At 46.7% G+C, this 15,068-nt stretch overlaps 1 protein-coding gene across 2 annotated transcripts in view; it reads left to right on the forward strand.

The window, feature by feature from the left end:
* Window positions 1-15,068, forward strand: part of Arhgap10 (Rho GTPase activating protein 10) — a 248,703-nt gene that overhangs the window by 94,496 nt on the left and 139,139 nt on the right. Inside the window, exons 7-10 of one of the 2 annotated variants that reach the window (XM_055609092.1) lie at window positions 1,010-1,114; window positions 8,330-8,459; window positions 11,384-11,490; window positions 12,950-13,044. In XM_055609092.1, coding sequence (XP_055465067.1) covers window positions 1,010-1,114; window positions 8,330-8,459; window positions 11,384-11,490; window positions 12,950-13,044 — 437 coding nt within the window. The remainder of the gene's footprint in view (window positions 1-1,009; window positions 1,115-8,329; window positions 8,460-11,383; window positions 11,491-12,949; window positions 13,045-15,068) is intronic. The other variant, XM_055609093.1, reaches the window with a different exon arrangement.

Here is a 15,068-nt window from a genome sequence, read left to right on the forward strand (position 1 = left end):
AAAAAACTGGGGAAGATTGGAAACCACTAGTATGATAATTTTAATATCACTGTGTTTTCTCTTTATTGAGATGTAATTAAAGCACTATAGTTGAATCATTACTGTGCACAGTGAGAAACAAAGGAATAATTTAATACCTAAAAACCAGGCACTTGGGACTCATAAAATCAACCAGAGTCAGATAATCAGGAAATTAAGCGTTAAAGTGTTCCTGTCATGTTGAACTTATCCTGGTGTACATTAACTGGCCCTTTGTTGTGCTCAGACACGGTTGAAGTTACTCTGCTGCCCTGTCCCTCTCACACTACGTAGTAACTCGGTGAGGCATTCATATATCACTGCAGCAAGAAATGGAAGGGAAAGGTCAAAGCGATTTGCCCAGTGTCACAAACGAGTGACTGGCCATAAGATATTATGGCCCTTTATTGCCTATACTTCAGCATTCTGAAGAAAATAAATTCAGGATTTTAAAATCCTTTTCTCCAATCACTTTTACTCCTTTCAGGGACACACAGAACTGTGGGTAGAAGCAGCTGCCTCTAAAATGAGCCAGGCTGGAGGTTGGGAGAAAACTAGGGTCTTAATTATTAACTATCCCCCATCACCTGAACACCTTTGCAAAAATGCCCTGGGGGAGAGTAGACCCTCACGGGGTCCCTGCTTTGTCTCGATTGCCTGCTGAGCTTTTAATTACAGGTGGCCATCACAATTCTCTTGACTAAAGAGACCCAAGTGAATGACTCTTGATTTTTCTTGGAGAACATTGTATAAAAATTGCTTAATGATGCTGATGTTTAGGAACAGTAATATCCTTCATTTTCAGTACAGACGGGTGACTAGGTCGTAGGCACAGTTACGTAAGTTCTAGTGCCTTCTCTGGAAGTGCTTTATTTCAGCTGAGTGACAGACAGGGAGAAGGAAGAGTGTTATGTATGGTTCTTTTTTTTTTTTTTTTTTCCTATGTTTTTGTTTTTGCTGTGTACTAATGCTCTTTCCTTCTTTGTCTTAGATGCTGTCCTTTTTTCAGGGAATGTTTACTTTCTATCATCAGGGTCATGAGCTTTCCAAAGACTTCAATCACTACAAAATGGAACTGCAGATCAACATCCAGAATGTAAGGACACCAAAGCTTTCTGGTATTTAAAAGATGTTTCGGCAACGCCTCTTTCTGTTTTGGTGTGAGAAGCTTGAAGGCCAGGCTGGCGCTGCGAAAGTGGGGATGTGTTGCCATCTAGTGGTCAGCTCGTGATGTAACACTGCTTTTTTAGCTAAGGAAGGCGAAGAAATTCTGCCCCTTGGAGGCTGCTCTTGGCCTTCTGGGGCAAGTTCTCAGGGTAACGTTGTTATGCTAACTCCAGACGTCTGTGTAAGAAGCTGCTATCCTAGCAGTCACCTCAGCGTTGATGTTAACCGTTAGTCATGCTTTCCACCCCCAGACTGGCTGATGGAATTGTGTCTCTATGTTTTAGGAATGTTCCCTGTTGTTCCAGTGTTCACGGCTGCCATTTGCTCTCATTGCTTTCCTTTGTGGAGTGTGTGCTTTGAACCTGGTCTTGGAAAACAAGATCTAGAGATTCTTACTAAGGTTGTTTTAGGCTGAGAAGCTGGCTCAGTGGGTAAAGCTCTTGCTGTGTAGCCCTGAGGACCTGAGTTTGGATCCCTTGCACAGCCAGGTTTGGCAGCTGGTGTCTGTAAGCTCAGTGTTCCCATAGCGAGGGAAGGTAGAGAGAAGAGGATCCGCAGGGCTGTGGTCAGGCTACTGGTGAGTGCAGCACAAACAACCAAGACCACATCTCAAGTCAGGTGGGACCAACACCTCAGGTTGACCTCTGACCTCCCTTTGCACTCTGTGGTACGCACACCTCCATGTTCATGTGGAAACACGCACACACACACCCTTACATGCTTCATTCGTGTGTAACTAAAAAACATTAAGGAAAAAAAGATTTTATTTAGGTGACATGGTTTTTCCAGTTGAGATCTTTCTCATGTGACAGCTAGGGAGACCATGCTCGAAGCCCAGTGTGATGGCTTCGTGACACACAACACATATGGAAACCCAAGTGCGTGGGTCTTTGTGGTATGGTTTAGAAGTTAGGCAGGAACTGCTTAAAACAGACCTGCAGATGTACGGGTGTGTTCTAGGCTCTCAGAACTGTTCCTGCGGCAGTGAATTACTTTCTTCTGTATGTGTGGGCTGTTTGCAGGCCAGAGGTGTACAGCCTGTATTTCCCCAGCTTCGCTCTGTCCTGTCTTTTGAGGCAGGGTTCTCTCACTGACTCTGGAGCTCACTGTTGTCTAGGCTGGTTGGTCAGAGAGCTCCAGAGCTCTGCCCAGGCTCACCTCCCACATACAATAACCACTGCCCCTACTCACGCTTGCATCTTTATGTTTGAATGGCAGACAGTTCACCGGCTGAGCCGTTCCTTCAGCCACTAGAACTTCTAAAGAAATGATTTATTTCTTTAGAGTGCCTTGCAGGCTGTGAAACAAAGTTTATGAAAGGAGCGCCAGTTGAGAAGATTAGACTATAAACTGATCCCGACTCCCACGTGGGTATATAATGTAGAATTAACTTTTTTTCTAGACTAGTGGTTTTCAGTGTTCCTAAGGCTGTGACCCAGTTCCTCATGCTGTGGTGATGCCCACCACAAAATTATTTTTGTTGCTACTTCATAACTGTAATTTTACTACTGTTACTAATCATGCTCTAAGTATCTGCTTTCTGATGGTCTTAGGCGACCCCTGTGAAAGAGGTCGCAACCCACAGGTGGAGAACCACCGTTCTCGACTTTATCCAGCAGCAGCTTCGGGGCTGAGCAGATGAGAACCCCCAGTTAGGCCTGGGACTGATGTAAAGTGAAAGCATGGGATCCCACATAAAAACAGCAACAGCTTTCAAGGTGGTGGGTATCTAACCTCCGTGTGCTGCATCTTGCTTGTCACAAGGGGGGGGGATCCGAGTTGAAGGCTATGTAGTGACTTAGAGACCAGCCTGAGTTACATGAAAGCCTGACTCAGGCCCCCCCCCCCCACCCCCCCATCATATAGTAGAACATTAAACCTATCAGGAGACGCTGTAGCACAGGCCCTATGTGACTGTACGGGCCACGTGCCCACGAAGAGCCTAGACTTAGTGACAGAGGAACACATCGGTCTCTGTCCTCAAATTCCTTCCTCATGGACAGGAGTCTTTTCTCAGGTGCCTGTGGGGAAGAGGGAATCCAGTGAGCTTATGTATACCAAAATAAGGCCAGAGAGACTTAGCATGCCAGTAGGGCCGAGTCATGTTGTTAGAGGTAATGCTGAGCAGAACCCAAGGGTATGAGATATGTTTTTATCTAGAATGACCTTGTTAACGACCTTGATGAGCTAAAAGCTTACACATTTGACAACAGTACTCATTCTTTATTGTGGAGAAATGGACAAGTAACTTTCTGGAAAGGGAAAAATTTTCCCCGCTCTATATTTTGGAACTCAAGGGTGTCATTCATCAGGGAATTGCCCTAAATCCTCCCCCTTCAGCATATTCTCTGTTCTACCTGCCTTTATAAATATCCCTCAGAGCTGGATGGTGGCAGCACATGCCTTTAATTCCAGCACTTGAGGAGGCAGAGGCAGAAGGATCTCTGAGTTCAAGGCCAGTCTGGTCAACAGAGTGAATTCCAGGGCAGCCAAGGCTGCACAGAGAAACCTGTCTTGAAAAACCAAGAAACAAACAAACAGAATCCCTCAGTTTTACTCTGGTCGGCTCTGAGGCCGGTGGGGTGGGGTGTGGTGTGGTGGGGTGGGGGCTCATTCAGAAGCTGCTGCTTCTGCCTTCTCACTGCCGAGGGCACGTGTGTGTGTGTGTGTGTGTGTGTGTGTGTGTGTGTGTGTGTGTGTGTGTGTGTCTGGTGTGTGTGTGGGGTGCACCCTCCCCTCCCTGCCTGCTTTGCTTGGCCGACCGTAAACTCCCGCGTTCAGTGGGCATCCCCTCCTCAGCCTCCCCTAGCTGGTGCTGGAGAGGGCAGGCATGAACTGCCCTGCTCCTGCCTTTTGTCTTTCTTTGATTCAGCCCCTCTCCCACTGAAGTGCAGCACCTTCCAGGCCTTCCATTGCCTCTGCCTGAGAAGTATTGTCATTCACTTACTTTGGGGGGCTGTTCATCTTCCTCCCTGGTGATTTTATGTAATAAGGGCAAAATGCTGACTCTAAGAAGCTAACATTTCTGAAAGAAAACCATAGTTATGTTTTATTTTTAAGTATGATATATGAAACACACTGAGATGATAAAACTGAATTTTAGGGTTGGATATCTTTACATTATAACTTGGCCAACTGTTTAGAATTTTATTACAGTAAAATAATTAAATTTAAAAATGACGTATAGTCAGAAAGAGAGGCAATTTTATTTAAAAATGAAAGCATGCTATTTCCAGCCCCATCTGGTTATGTCTTTCATATTGTAAAAATGGCTTACTTTCCTGAGGGATTCCCTCTTTACCCATTTTCTGTAATCTTAGTAATAAATAGAAAGCAAGAAAGTAGCAGGATGGCTTTTAGAAAGTAGTTTTTTTTTTTTTTCCCAGAAGGGAGGATATTGTATCAAAATTAAAGGGTATTTTAAAAAGCTAACTTTGTGCTTTGATGCCATCCCTAGATGGCTGGGGTGAGGAGGACGGGACCAGCAGTCCTGGCGGGAGAGGCAGTGGGAATTTCAAGATTAACAGGGAGAGTGAACATGGCTAAGGTGTTAGGAGTGTGGGCGGATAGTTCTCCTTTGTTAGGAGGTAGTTGCGAGTTTTGATGAGCTTAACTATAAAATAGTAAAAATTACTGTGGTTTTCCATGCTAAATGCCTTACCCCCTGTGTACAGTGGCCGTCAGGACCTCCGAGAGACCTGGTTCAGGAAGGGAGAGCCTCTTCTCAGGAGCTCTGCGTGGCGGGCTACCCAGCGAAGGGAGAGTGGCCACTGTGTCCAGGCCTGCCCTGCTTACCGGCGGACTGCATGTCGGGCTTCGCCTGCTGCAGACTGGGATGCAGGCATTCTGCAAGGCTATCTGCCCTCTCTGAGTTTAAAAAACTTGTGGGGAGCAGGAGACTCACTTAATGGCAAGGGCTGAGATTCAGGCACAACTGGCAAACCTTGCCTCTCTCTCTGATTCTAAGATTCTCGTGGGTCCAGAGTTCCCTGTCCTGGGCTTTGCTATGTGTTTTGGGGAACAAGACCTGATCAGAAATTCCCTGGGATCTGCTAGCTCATGCTTCCTTTCTCAAGTACCTCCATGTATATGGAACTCTTGAGAGGAAATGAGGTTTTAGTGAGGTCGGTCGGTCTGTCCATCTGTCTGTTGGGGTAACTCTACGTTGCTGTTTTTGTTTGTTTTTGTAAGGCAAAATCCTCTTCAAACTGTTAATCACTCTCTGCCTTTTTTGCGCTGTGAATGATATCATGGAGCTGAGATGGAAAAACTTTACTGAAGCACAGTAGTCTGTACTTGGGATCAGTCACTGCTTTGCCCTGCACCTTCCGAGGCTTATTTGAGGGCATCTTAGTTGCTGTTCTTTTTAGGGTTTACTGTTCCCCAAGGTTGGAGTCTGTGACGGTGGAGCAGAGGTGGCAGGCATGGCGGCTGGAGCAGAAGCACAAAGCAGAGAGTGCAAATTCCAAATGTTATCAGGCTCTGCAGCTTCAGAGCCCCAGTGCCACATTTCCTCCCCAACACCAGCACCTGGGAACCACGTATCCCACAGCCTGAAACTGTGGAGGTACCTCACTCAAGCTGCCGCGGAGGGGAGTGTCCTTGGACCCTCCTCCAGCCCTCCTCCTTTAGGTTGGCTCCTCCTGACCCCATCAGACATTTTGATTAAAGGCATCTGAATTCTATCTTGGACCCCAGTGAACCCCTGCTGTAAGGCAAGGCTTAAAACTTGGGCTGGTGTTTGGCAGTGCTCTTTTACTTAAGGAAGGAGTGGGAAGCGCACTCTCACTGGTGTGCTCCTGGCATTGGATGACGCCAGCCAGGGGTCTGCCTTATGTTTTCAGTATTAAAGCACTGTAAGGTACTTTACCGTCTGTCACAGTTTAATTTATTTTCCCAGGCTGGTGATTAAACCTGCTGTCATCACGTGTGGCAAAGCAAGCTGCACAGCCCCTGAGCTAACCTTCAGGCACCATTTGAAGGGCTTTAATTCAGCTTGTGACCACATTCAGTCTTCACAGTCCAGCGTCCCTGGGATTTAGACTCAAGGCTTGTTAGGTGCAATTTTAACCCTAGTTCCTAACTACCTTAGAGAAATATGGTACACTTAAAAAATAACCCTGCTCCCATTCTAGTGCAAAGGCACGAGGAGGTGGGGCCCTGAGGAAAGTGAGCTGTGTGGGACTGTAGGGGTCTGCAGAAGAGACAGCGGGGGTGTTTTGAGAGCCTGGCTACATTGTGCCAATGTGCCGAGTGAGTCCGGAAGTACATTGATGGTAACATGAGTTAGATTTCTCAGGCGTCTATAAATGTGGGATAAAAGGATGGCCACAAAGAAATCTCAAGAACTGGAGTTGAAGTCAACCCGATGGTACAAAGTCCCAGGTTTTTACGGTACAGCAGTAGTGGTTGGTGCTTGATTGTGTATGTATGCTAGGGAGCGAGTGTATGTGTGTGAGACTGTGTGCATGAGTGAATAGATGGTTGATAGCGTGTATGAGCGCCAGTGTGTAAGTGTGTTTATTGCCCATGCCTCTCTGCCCGGAAGTCTTAGAAGGAACAGCAGTTGTGAGCACACTGTATCTGCTTATGGATTTCAGATGCCTCCTTCCATTGAAAGCAGCAGGGGTCCTTAGGAGAATCAGTGGATCCTGGGGCAGGTCAGGTGAGCACACCAGCCTAGATTCCCTGCTGGACCGGAGGAGCAGAAACTGCTCAGAGTGAATAGCTCCTGTCATAAGGCCTCCTAGCCAGCGGGGCACCTGCAGGGCATTTAGGGCACTAGCATTAAACAGCAGGAGTGTCATGTGTAAAGCCACTGGCAGAAAAAGACAGGATGTGTGCATGCATGTAGGCTGTATCTGTTACACGTATCTGTGCAGGCGGTCAGGGTGGGAAGGATTCTCACAAGTGGGGGAATAGAGCCAGTGTGAAGGCAGGATAAACAGACACAAACAAGGGAGAGGCTGAAGATGAGAAAAAGAACGGGAACCAGCCCTTTTGGCAGCCTTTTATTGCTTATTCCTTCATATTTGTTTTTCTGTTTAATGTATTTGACAAGGTTTCTCTGTGCAGCTCTGTAATATATAACATGTATGTATAATGTAACACATACATAATGTGTACTTCTGTATCTCTTTGTAGCCCTGGCTGCCCTGGAACTTGTTCTGTAGACCAGGCTGGCCTCAAACTCAGAGATCTGGAGTGCTGGGATTAAAGGTGTGCACCGCCAAGCATGGCCTTATGTTTTCCCAAAGAGCATAAAAAGGTTTTTCTTCCATATTGGCTCTTAGTTTCTATTCAGAGTAAACCTCCAGAAGTAGTTTTATTTTTTTTAATGGCCTACAGGTATTAGTCTCTCCATCCCCCTAGGAGAAAGGTACCATTATTCCACCTATTTCTCTAGTTTTTTCTAACCTTATGAGCTTTGACAACCCTTTTCATTATAGGAAGAAGAGAGAATTTTTTTAACTAACATTTATTTTTTTTATTATTTAGTTACATCCTGATTGTAGTCCCATCTCTCATTTCCTCCCAGCCCCACTCTCCATCCCTCTTCCTCCCTATTTGAGAGGAGAAATTTTAATTTTTTTGTCTGAGCTCCTTTGAAGTTTCACATCAGCATTTTTTTTCTTCTATTGATGCAATTATTTTTGAGCCTGGCTGAAATGTCCGTGAACTGGGTGGTGATGACTCAGCGGGATGCGGTGGCTGCTCTGTCACTTCAGCTCCCGTAGTGTAACCCCGATCCTTCACTCCGTGGCAGATATTGGCAGCCCACGTCTCCTGGGTTTCTGAAATGTTATTAGCCTCTTCAGATGTGTGGGCATTATTTGCTCGTGATCTTCCTCCTCCTTGAATGTTTTCTAGTGTAGTTGCCACAGCCTGGAAAAATGGATGCTGACTTACTGTTAGCTTGCAAAGAATTATTATTTTCAGATTCTTAGTGCTCAGGTTGCTGCTGCAGCAGTGACAGCTTAGATCAGGTGGACTCTAGCCAGCACCCTTTGTTTCCCAGGTAGATGGCTCTCTTATGGCTTATTTCCTTGTTAAACGTAAGATGTAACAAAAACAGGAAACACGAAGGCAGGAAATTTTATGTTGGAGTTTATCTGCATATTTATTTATTTTTTTTCTGTTTCAGACACGGAATCGATTTGAGGGAACCAGGTCGGAAGTGGAGGAACTTATGAATAAAATCAGGCAGAATCCAAAGGACCACAAGCGAGCAAGCCAGTTCACAGCAGAAGGCTACCTGTATGTCCAGGAAAAAAGTAAGAAGCCTACAAGCCTATGCTGAGTGGCAGCTTAAAAATTTGTTACAAGCTGAGCATTGGTAGCACACCCTGTGATCCCAGCTCTTGGGGAGGCAGAGGCAGGTGGATCTCTAAATTCAAGGCCAACCTGGCCAAAAGAGCGAGTTCCAGGACAGCCAGGGCTGTACAGAGAAGCCCTGTCTCAATAAGCAACAAAACAAGACCACACAAATTCGTGTTACAGTTTCCATGCTGTGCCTTCCAGAGCTTCCCATGAGTGTGACCAACACAGAATGAACAGATTTCAGTGGACAGATAAAAACCAAGCCAGGCACTGTACTGTGGGGTACATGCGCAGATTGTTGATTTGTTTTTGAGACAAGGTCTTATTGTGTAACTGAAGCCAGCCTTAAATTTCCATATGGCAAAGGCTACCCTCAGCCCACAGTTCTCAAGTGGCCGGATTCCAGTTGTATGCCTCTGCGCCTAGCTCCACCACTTCTTTCTTTCTTTTTTGCCATTTCCTGACCAGCCCAGTGTAGCAGTTTCCATACAGCATGTGCATTGTGTTACGGATGAGAGGGTTGAAGGCCGGTGGGAGGGCGACTGTGAGCCCTGAGCTACTGTGATGTCTTCTGAGACTCCAGAAGCCAAAGATTTTGGTCCGTGGATTGAAACCTCACTAACACCTGGGAAAACGTCGACGGAATCCTTCAACCTTAATATAATCACAGTGATAGCTGGGAAATCACCCCTAAGGCTTTCCTCGCCTGCTGTGATCTTGATGGCATATTTAAATTAAAAAAATGACAACATTGTACATTTACTTTTATATATGTGTGTGCCTGAGTGTGTGAACTCTATGTATAAGAGCCCAGAGGGTCAGAGGAGGGTGTTGGGTACCCTGGATCTGGAGCTTCAGGTGGTTGCGAGCCAAACTCGGGTTCTCAGTAAGAACAGTCAGTGCTCTTGACTGCTGAACCATCTCTCCAGCCCCTGAAGGTACATTTTGTACATATTCCTGCTTTGGAGTCAGCATGGCATTCTCAGGCCATGCTAGCACATGCTGTCTGATGCTGTACTCCGGGAGTTTGTTTCTCAGGAGCCAGAGCTGAAGGCTCAACAGCCAGGAGGGACCGTTAGCAGCACTTTCTCCTATTTCCTCTACCCGATCCTCATCAGTTGCCGCCATTGTGATTTCTCTGCCATCATCTGTCTCTTTCTCATCCACACACATGCTCTCCACCTCAGAACCCTGCCTCTCTCCTGTAAGTCAACTGGGGCATCTTGTTCTTGGTGAAGTCACTAGGAAAGCGGCGAGAGAGATGGCTCAGCAGTTAAGAGCACTTCTTGCCCTCCCAGAGGACAGAGTTTAGTGCCTGGCACCACCTTGTGACTCACAACTGTCCAAGGGGAACCTAATGCCTCGGGCCACTGTGAGCATCCTTACTCACGTGTATGTACCCATACACAGAACTTATAAAAGGCTTAAAAGACGTTAGGAAGACTGTTGGTGGATACAGAAACTCTTACTGCATAGCTGGGTTTTACTTATAGTGGCTTTAGTGTTGGCCTGCTCATTTTGTGTGTATTATAACATAGCACTCGAGGCCTGATACTTTATGAAGAAGTGACTTATCTGGCTCATGGTTTGATTGGTTGGAAAGTGTCCTATGGCTGCATCACAGTGTGACAAAGAAGTGGAAAGGCCAGTGGCCATGTGTAGAAGGACTTGCCTTTCCCTTAAAATAGCCCACTGTGGCCTGGTGAGATGGCGTAGCCAGTCAGGTGCCAGCACTTCAAGCCTGAGGATCTGAGTTCAGCTCCCCAGCACTCATCTGAAAAAGCCAGCTGTTGCCATGAGAGTCTGACTCCGGTGCTGAACCAGGTTAGAGAGGAGTTGATCGTGGAGCTCACTGGGCCAGCCAGTTTAGGAAGATGGTCAGCTCTCTGGGCTTAATGAGGATTCAGTCTTCAAAAGAAAAGGTAGAGCCCTCGGGAGGGAGAGGCAGGTGGGTCTGTGAGTTTGAGGCCAGCCTGGTCTCCAGAGCAAGTTCCAGGACAGCCAGGGCTACACAGAGAAACCATGTCTTGAAAAACCAACAACAACAACAAAAACTAAACCAAAAAAAACCCTGAGAGAGAGAAACAGACACACATACAGAGGGAGAGAGAGAGAGACAGGCAGAGAGACACAGAGTCAGACAGACATAGAGACAGCCGGGGGGTGGTAGTGGCGGCAGTAACAGTGGAGCTGACTTTTGTGCTCACCAGCTAGAGGATCGGGGATTTCGGCTGCAGGAGCTCTGTGTGTCAAGTCAAAGCCAACTAGGCAGCAGGGTGTTGTGTTTCCTCCATCTAACCTGGAATACCTGAGTAGCTCTTGGCTTTTTCTAGCACACGAGAGTTTGTCACTTACTGTGACTATTACCATTGAGTGGGATGTGGATGAGTTACTGTGGCAGGCCTATGTGGAGGCCAGGGCACAGCTCTCAGGAGCCGCTTCTCTTTCCATTGTGGGCTCTGGGGCCTGAGTCCACAGGTTTGGTCTGTAAGTACTTTACACACTGAGTCATCCCATCGTCTTAGCTTAGGACTGTAACTCACAGTCTGCTGAAAGGGTCTTCAGTCAGTTGTCACACTGCTCTAAGGGCTTCCTGTCCCCCGGTCCCTCCCTTCCAGGAGCCCCTGCATTGGTTTTGTCTATTTTGAGACAGGGTTTCCCCACATAGCCTTGGCTGTCTCCTGGAACTCACTCTGCAGACCATGCTGGCCTCAAACTCATGGAGATCCCAAGTGCTGGGATTAAAGGTGTACACCACCACCACCCACCTAAGCCTCTGCATTTTTCTGCTCTTCTGGCTGAACTGTGCAGTAATGCTCCCGCTGTACATGTCTGCCTCTGCCTGAGGGAAAACACGAAGATCTGTGCTTTGTTGAAGGGCCTGCTCCATTTGGGTCCAGTTGGGTCAAACACTACTGCATGTATCGGAAAACAGCCAAGAAATTCAACATGATCCCGTTTGAGCACAGATCTGGGGGGAAACTGGTAAGTACTTGTTTGTTTTTTTACTTTATAGGAGAGATACTTGTGGCCTGTCTTTTTTGTAGTTTCATACTGACTATTGAGAAATTTGGTTTTGGTTAAAAATCTTTGTCTTGTTTCTAAATCACACCTGGGTCTTACACTTAGATTGTAAAACAGAGGAGTTTTCTGTCATTGTTTTAGAAGAGAAAGACAATTCCTGCACTAAGCTTTTGTGGCCCATCGATGGCCCATATGTACATAGGGACCTGGCTTGTTCCCACACTGCACGGTCACAGTGAGAGAGCACCGACGGGGTATGCTCTGGGATGACTTCCCTCTCTTCAGTTAGGCACGTAGGGTATTTGTGTGGCTACTCTGTTAGATAGCTGCTCGTCCCAGAGAGCTGAGTAGCAGAGCCAGCACGACAGTCAGACCTTGGGGTTGGCTCTGAGGAAGGTGAGCCTCCTGTGGCCGGTGTAGAGTTGCAATAGTTGCATTGCTCACAGTGACCCTTGGTGTCTGGAGGGGAGCTTTTTCCACAAGTAGGGACGTAACTGGCCATACATGCTAAGAAAGCACCTAAGCCTGTTGCTTGCTGCGTGGTTGGGTGGCATTTTGCTTAGGTGAGTTCAGAATTAATGTAAGCTGACCCTTTTAGAAGTAAACAAATAAACCCTAAAGCAGGCTGTAAGAAGGAGCCTTCTGTAGCGATGGGCTGTGTGTGGAGAAGAGGCTGAGGCAAGGCTGCTGTCACTTGTAGATGGGGGAGGTGGGAGCCTTTGCTTTGAGCCCGAGTTTGCTGTTGTTGTGAACTCGGGTCGTAAGGCATTTTTCCTTAGAGATAACTTCCATTTTAGGTTCCAAATGACAAATGATGTAGTATAGAATATAGCTGGGATGTTTTGGATATTGCCCTGGGATCTTTTAAAATGTTATTAAAAGATCCTTGTGTTCTGGAAAATCCTAAGTGTGGACTTAGACTTCTCATGTGGCTCTTTGCTGAGCCACTGCGTAGCTTCTGTCTCTATCCCAGTTCTGACGCCCTCAGGGAGGGCGAAACATTTAGAGTGGCTCACTTAGGAAGCAGAACTGCCCAGATCTACCGGCTCCCGTGTTAGTGGGTGTACACTTGTGATCTCAGCCCTGAGGTTTGCTTTCAGGTCAGTCCTTATGGAATTGCAGTGTTTATAGGCTAATAGCAGTCACACTGATAATGACACAGGGTGATATTAAAGCAGATTTTGGCTCTTTACAAAAGGAAGTGTTGATGAGCAGGCCCCCACTGTTGTGCCTGGACACTGCTGTCATCCATGCTGCAGTCAGCCTTTGTGAAGTCTGCTTAACAGTACCGCCTTCAGCAAGAACTAGAAAACGTCCGGGAAGGAGAGGGCAGCTTCCGCGAGGAAAGGGTCAGCCTGGACTCCTGCAGGGCAGCGCGGTGGGGTCTGTGCGCAGTTTTGAGTGTCGTGCTTGTTTGCAGGGTGACGGAGAGGTGTTCTTTTTGAAAGAATGCACCAAAAGGTATTCCGACTCCATTGACAGAAGGTTTTGCTTTGACATTGAAGCTGCTGACAGGTAAGTTATTGGAATTAATTAGATATGATATTGGAACTCTTTTGAAAGCATGATTCTGAAAATGAGTTGCAAGCGTGATTGCTGTGAACTAGAAGAATGTTCCTGCTGTGTTTCCAGGCCATCTTCACTGCAAACTGTTGTTGGTCACTGTAGTTGTAGGGGTATAGCTTTATCTTGGCTGAAGACTGGAATATTTCTAACCTGCTCGGTCACATGGAGGAGAAACCTCAAGCTTTTCAATGCTGGCCCGGTGCTGACTGACAGCAGGAAGAGAATAAAGAGAGAGATCAGTGTGTGATAACGCTAAAGTGCTTTGTGGTAGCGCAGAAGTGGCATCCTTGTGTGTCTTGAGTATGTGTTCTCGTTATGTAGTAAACGGCGAACCCGTTCGGTATAGTCAGAGACTGTCCTTGCTAGGTAACTTTCGAGCATTCTGTTTTAAAAGTGTCTTTGGCAGAGAGGCAGGAGCGAATGAGATGAGAGCTGGCAGTGATGTCTGTCCTCTGGGAGTGCTCAGTGCTGCCCATGGTGTCCTGACACCCCTGCTGTGACTGCAGGAGAGGTTGGTGTGTGAGAGTATTAAGGTCAAGCCTCGTTGGTGGGGCTTTCTTTATATGATGTGGCTGAGACTGAAGTTAGTAGAGAGAGGGAAAGGCCCATGAAATTCATTGTATAAAAACGCACTTTTAAGCACCCTGACAAATTTGGCAGTGCTGTGACAAGGACAAATATATAAAGAAGCATTTTGCCAAGATCGTGACAGAAAGTGTGTATTGTCTGCAAAGAGGCTAAGCTTTAAGTCCGCACGCTGGCCGATAACCTGGAAGCCTCTTGTCTGCGGTCCTGAGAGGAACTTAGGTCGGTAGCTGCCCTACACCCAGTCCTTTCTGGGTTCCATTTTATCTGGGTGCATTTTATCTCACTTAAGCCTCACCAATCTCCCCCAGGTGAGAAACCGAAGCACCAAGTGCTTGCACGAGGCCCCGAAGGTCTTGTAGATATTAAGTGGAAGAGTTGAGATTTGAACTTGGACACTGTGTCTAGAAAGGCCAGTCTCTTTAATGACGGCGTTACAGGCCCCTGCAGAACACTGTGTAGTCAGGTTTCTTCTTAGGAGGCATCGGAAGTCTGGGTTGTTGGATGGTGCGTGGAGGGACGGACTGCCTTGAGAGCAGCTGTCTAGCATCTCATGCACAGCCGAATGCAGTTTGTGTTCTGCTTCCTGAGGCGTCTGCTTCTGGAGACACTAACGGGGCTGAATGTTTTGTGTTGGCCATGATCTTTATGTGAGTATAGATTGTAATCTTTCTCTGCTGCTCAGGAGGACAGATGAGGGGTTACTACTAAGCTATTTTGATATAAAAAGTTTTGTGAGGTGACCTAGGCTAGCCCACCAGCCCTCTGTTTCAGTCTCTCCAGGGCTGGGATAAAAGGCTTGTACGCCACGCCTGGCTAGGATAATAACTCTAAAGTAGATGAAGGACTGGAAGGGAACTTGCCGGAAACATGCTCTAATGTTTTTTTTTTTTTTAATTTTTTTTTATTTTTATAAGATCCTCCTTTTAAATAAAATGGACATTTTCACATATGTAAATCATTTAAAAGAGAGTTCTCCTATTGAAGAGGGGCCCTGTTCTCTCTTGTCCTACCTCAGTTCCTAATATTTGTTAAGTTCCAGAGCTTCTGTTTGCCTGTCCTTCCTTCCTTCCTCCCTCCCTCCCTCCCTCCCTCCCTCCCTCCCTCCCTCCCTCCCTCCCTCTGTGGATAGAATCTTGTGTAATCCAGTCTGTCTTTGAAGCCCATTTTCTTCTCTAACTTCCTAAGTGCTTGGATTACAGGTGTGTGCTTCTGTGCCAGGCTGTGACTCCATTCTTTACCAACTTCAGCCATTGCTCCTACCCGTTCTAGCTTTGGCTGCTAGCGGAACTGTGCTCTCTCCCAGTATTAATCAGGGTTCTGGAGTAACAGAACTTACAGAATGAATGAATGAATGAATGAATGAATGAATGAATGAATGAATGAAT

The sequence above is a fragment of the Psammomys obesus genome, unplaced genomic scaffold (genome assembly GCF_907164565.1).
Source record: "Psammomys obesus unplaced genomic scaffold, mPsaObe1.curated_primary_1811, whole genome shotgun sequence".
Taxonomy (NCBI): Eukaryota; Metazoa; Chordata; class Mammalia; order Rodentia; family Muridae; genus Psammomys; species Psammomys obesus.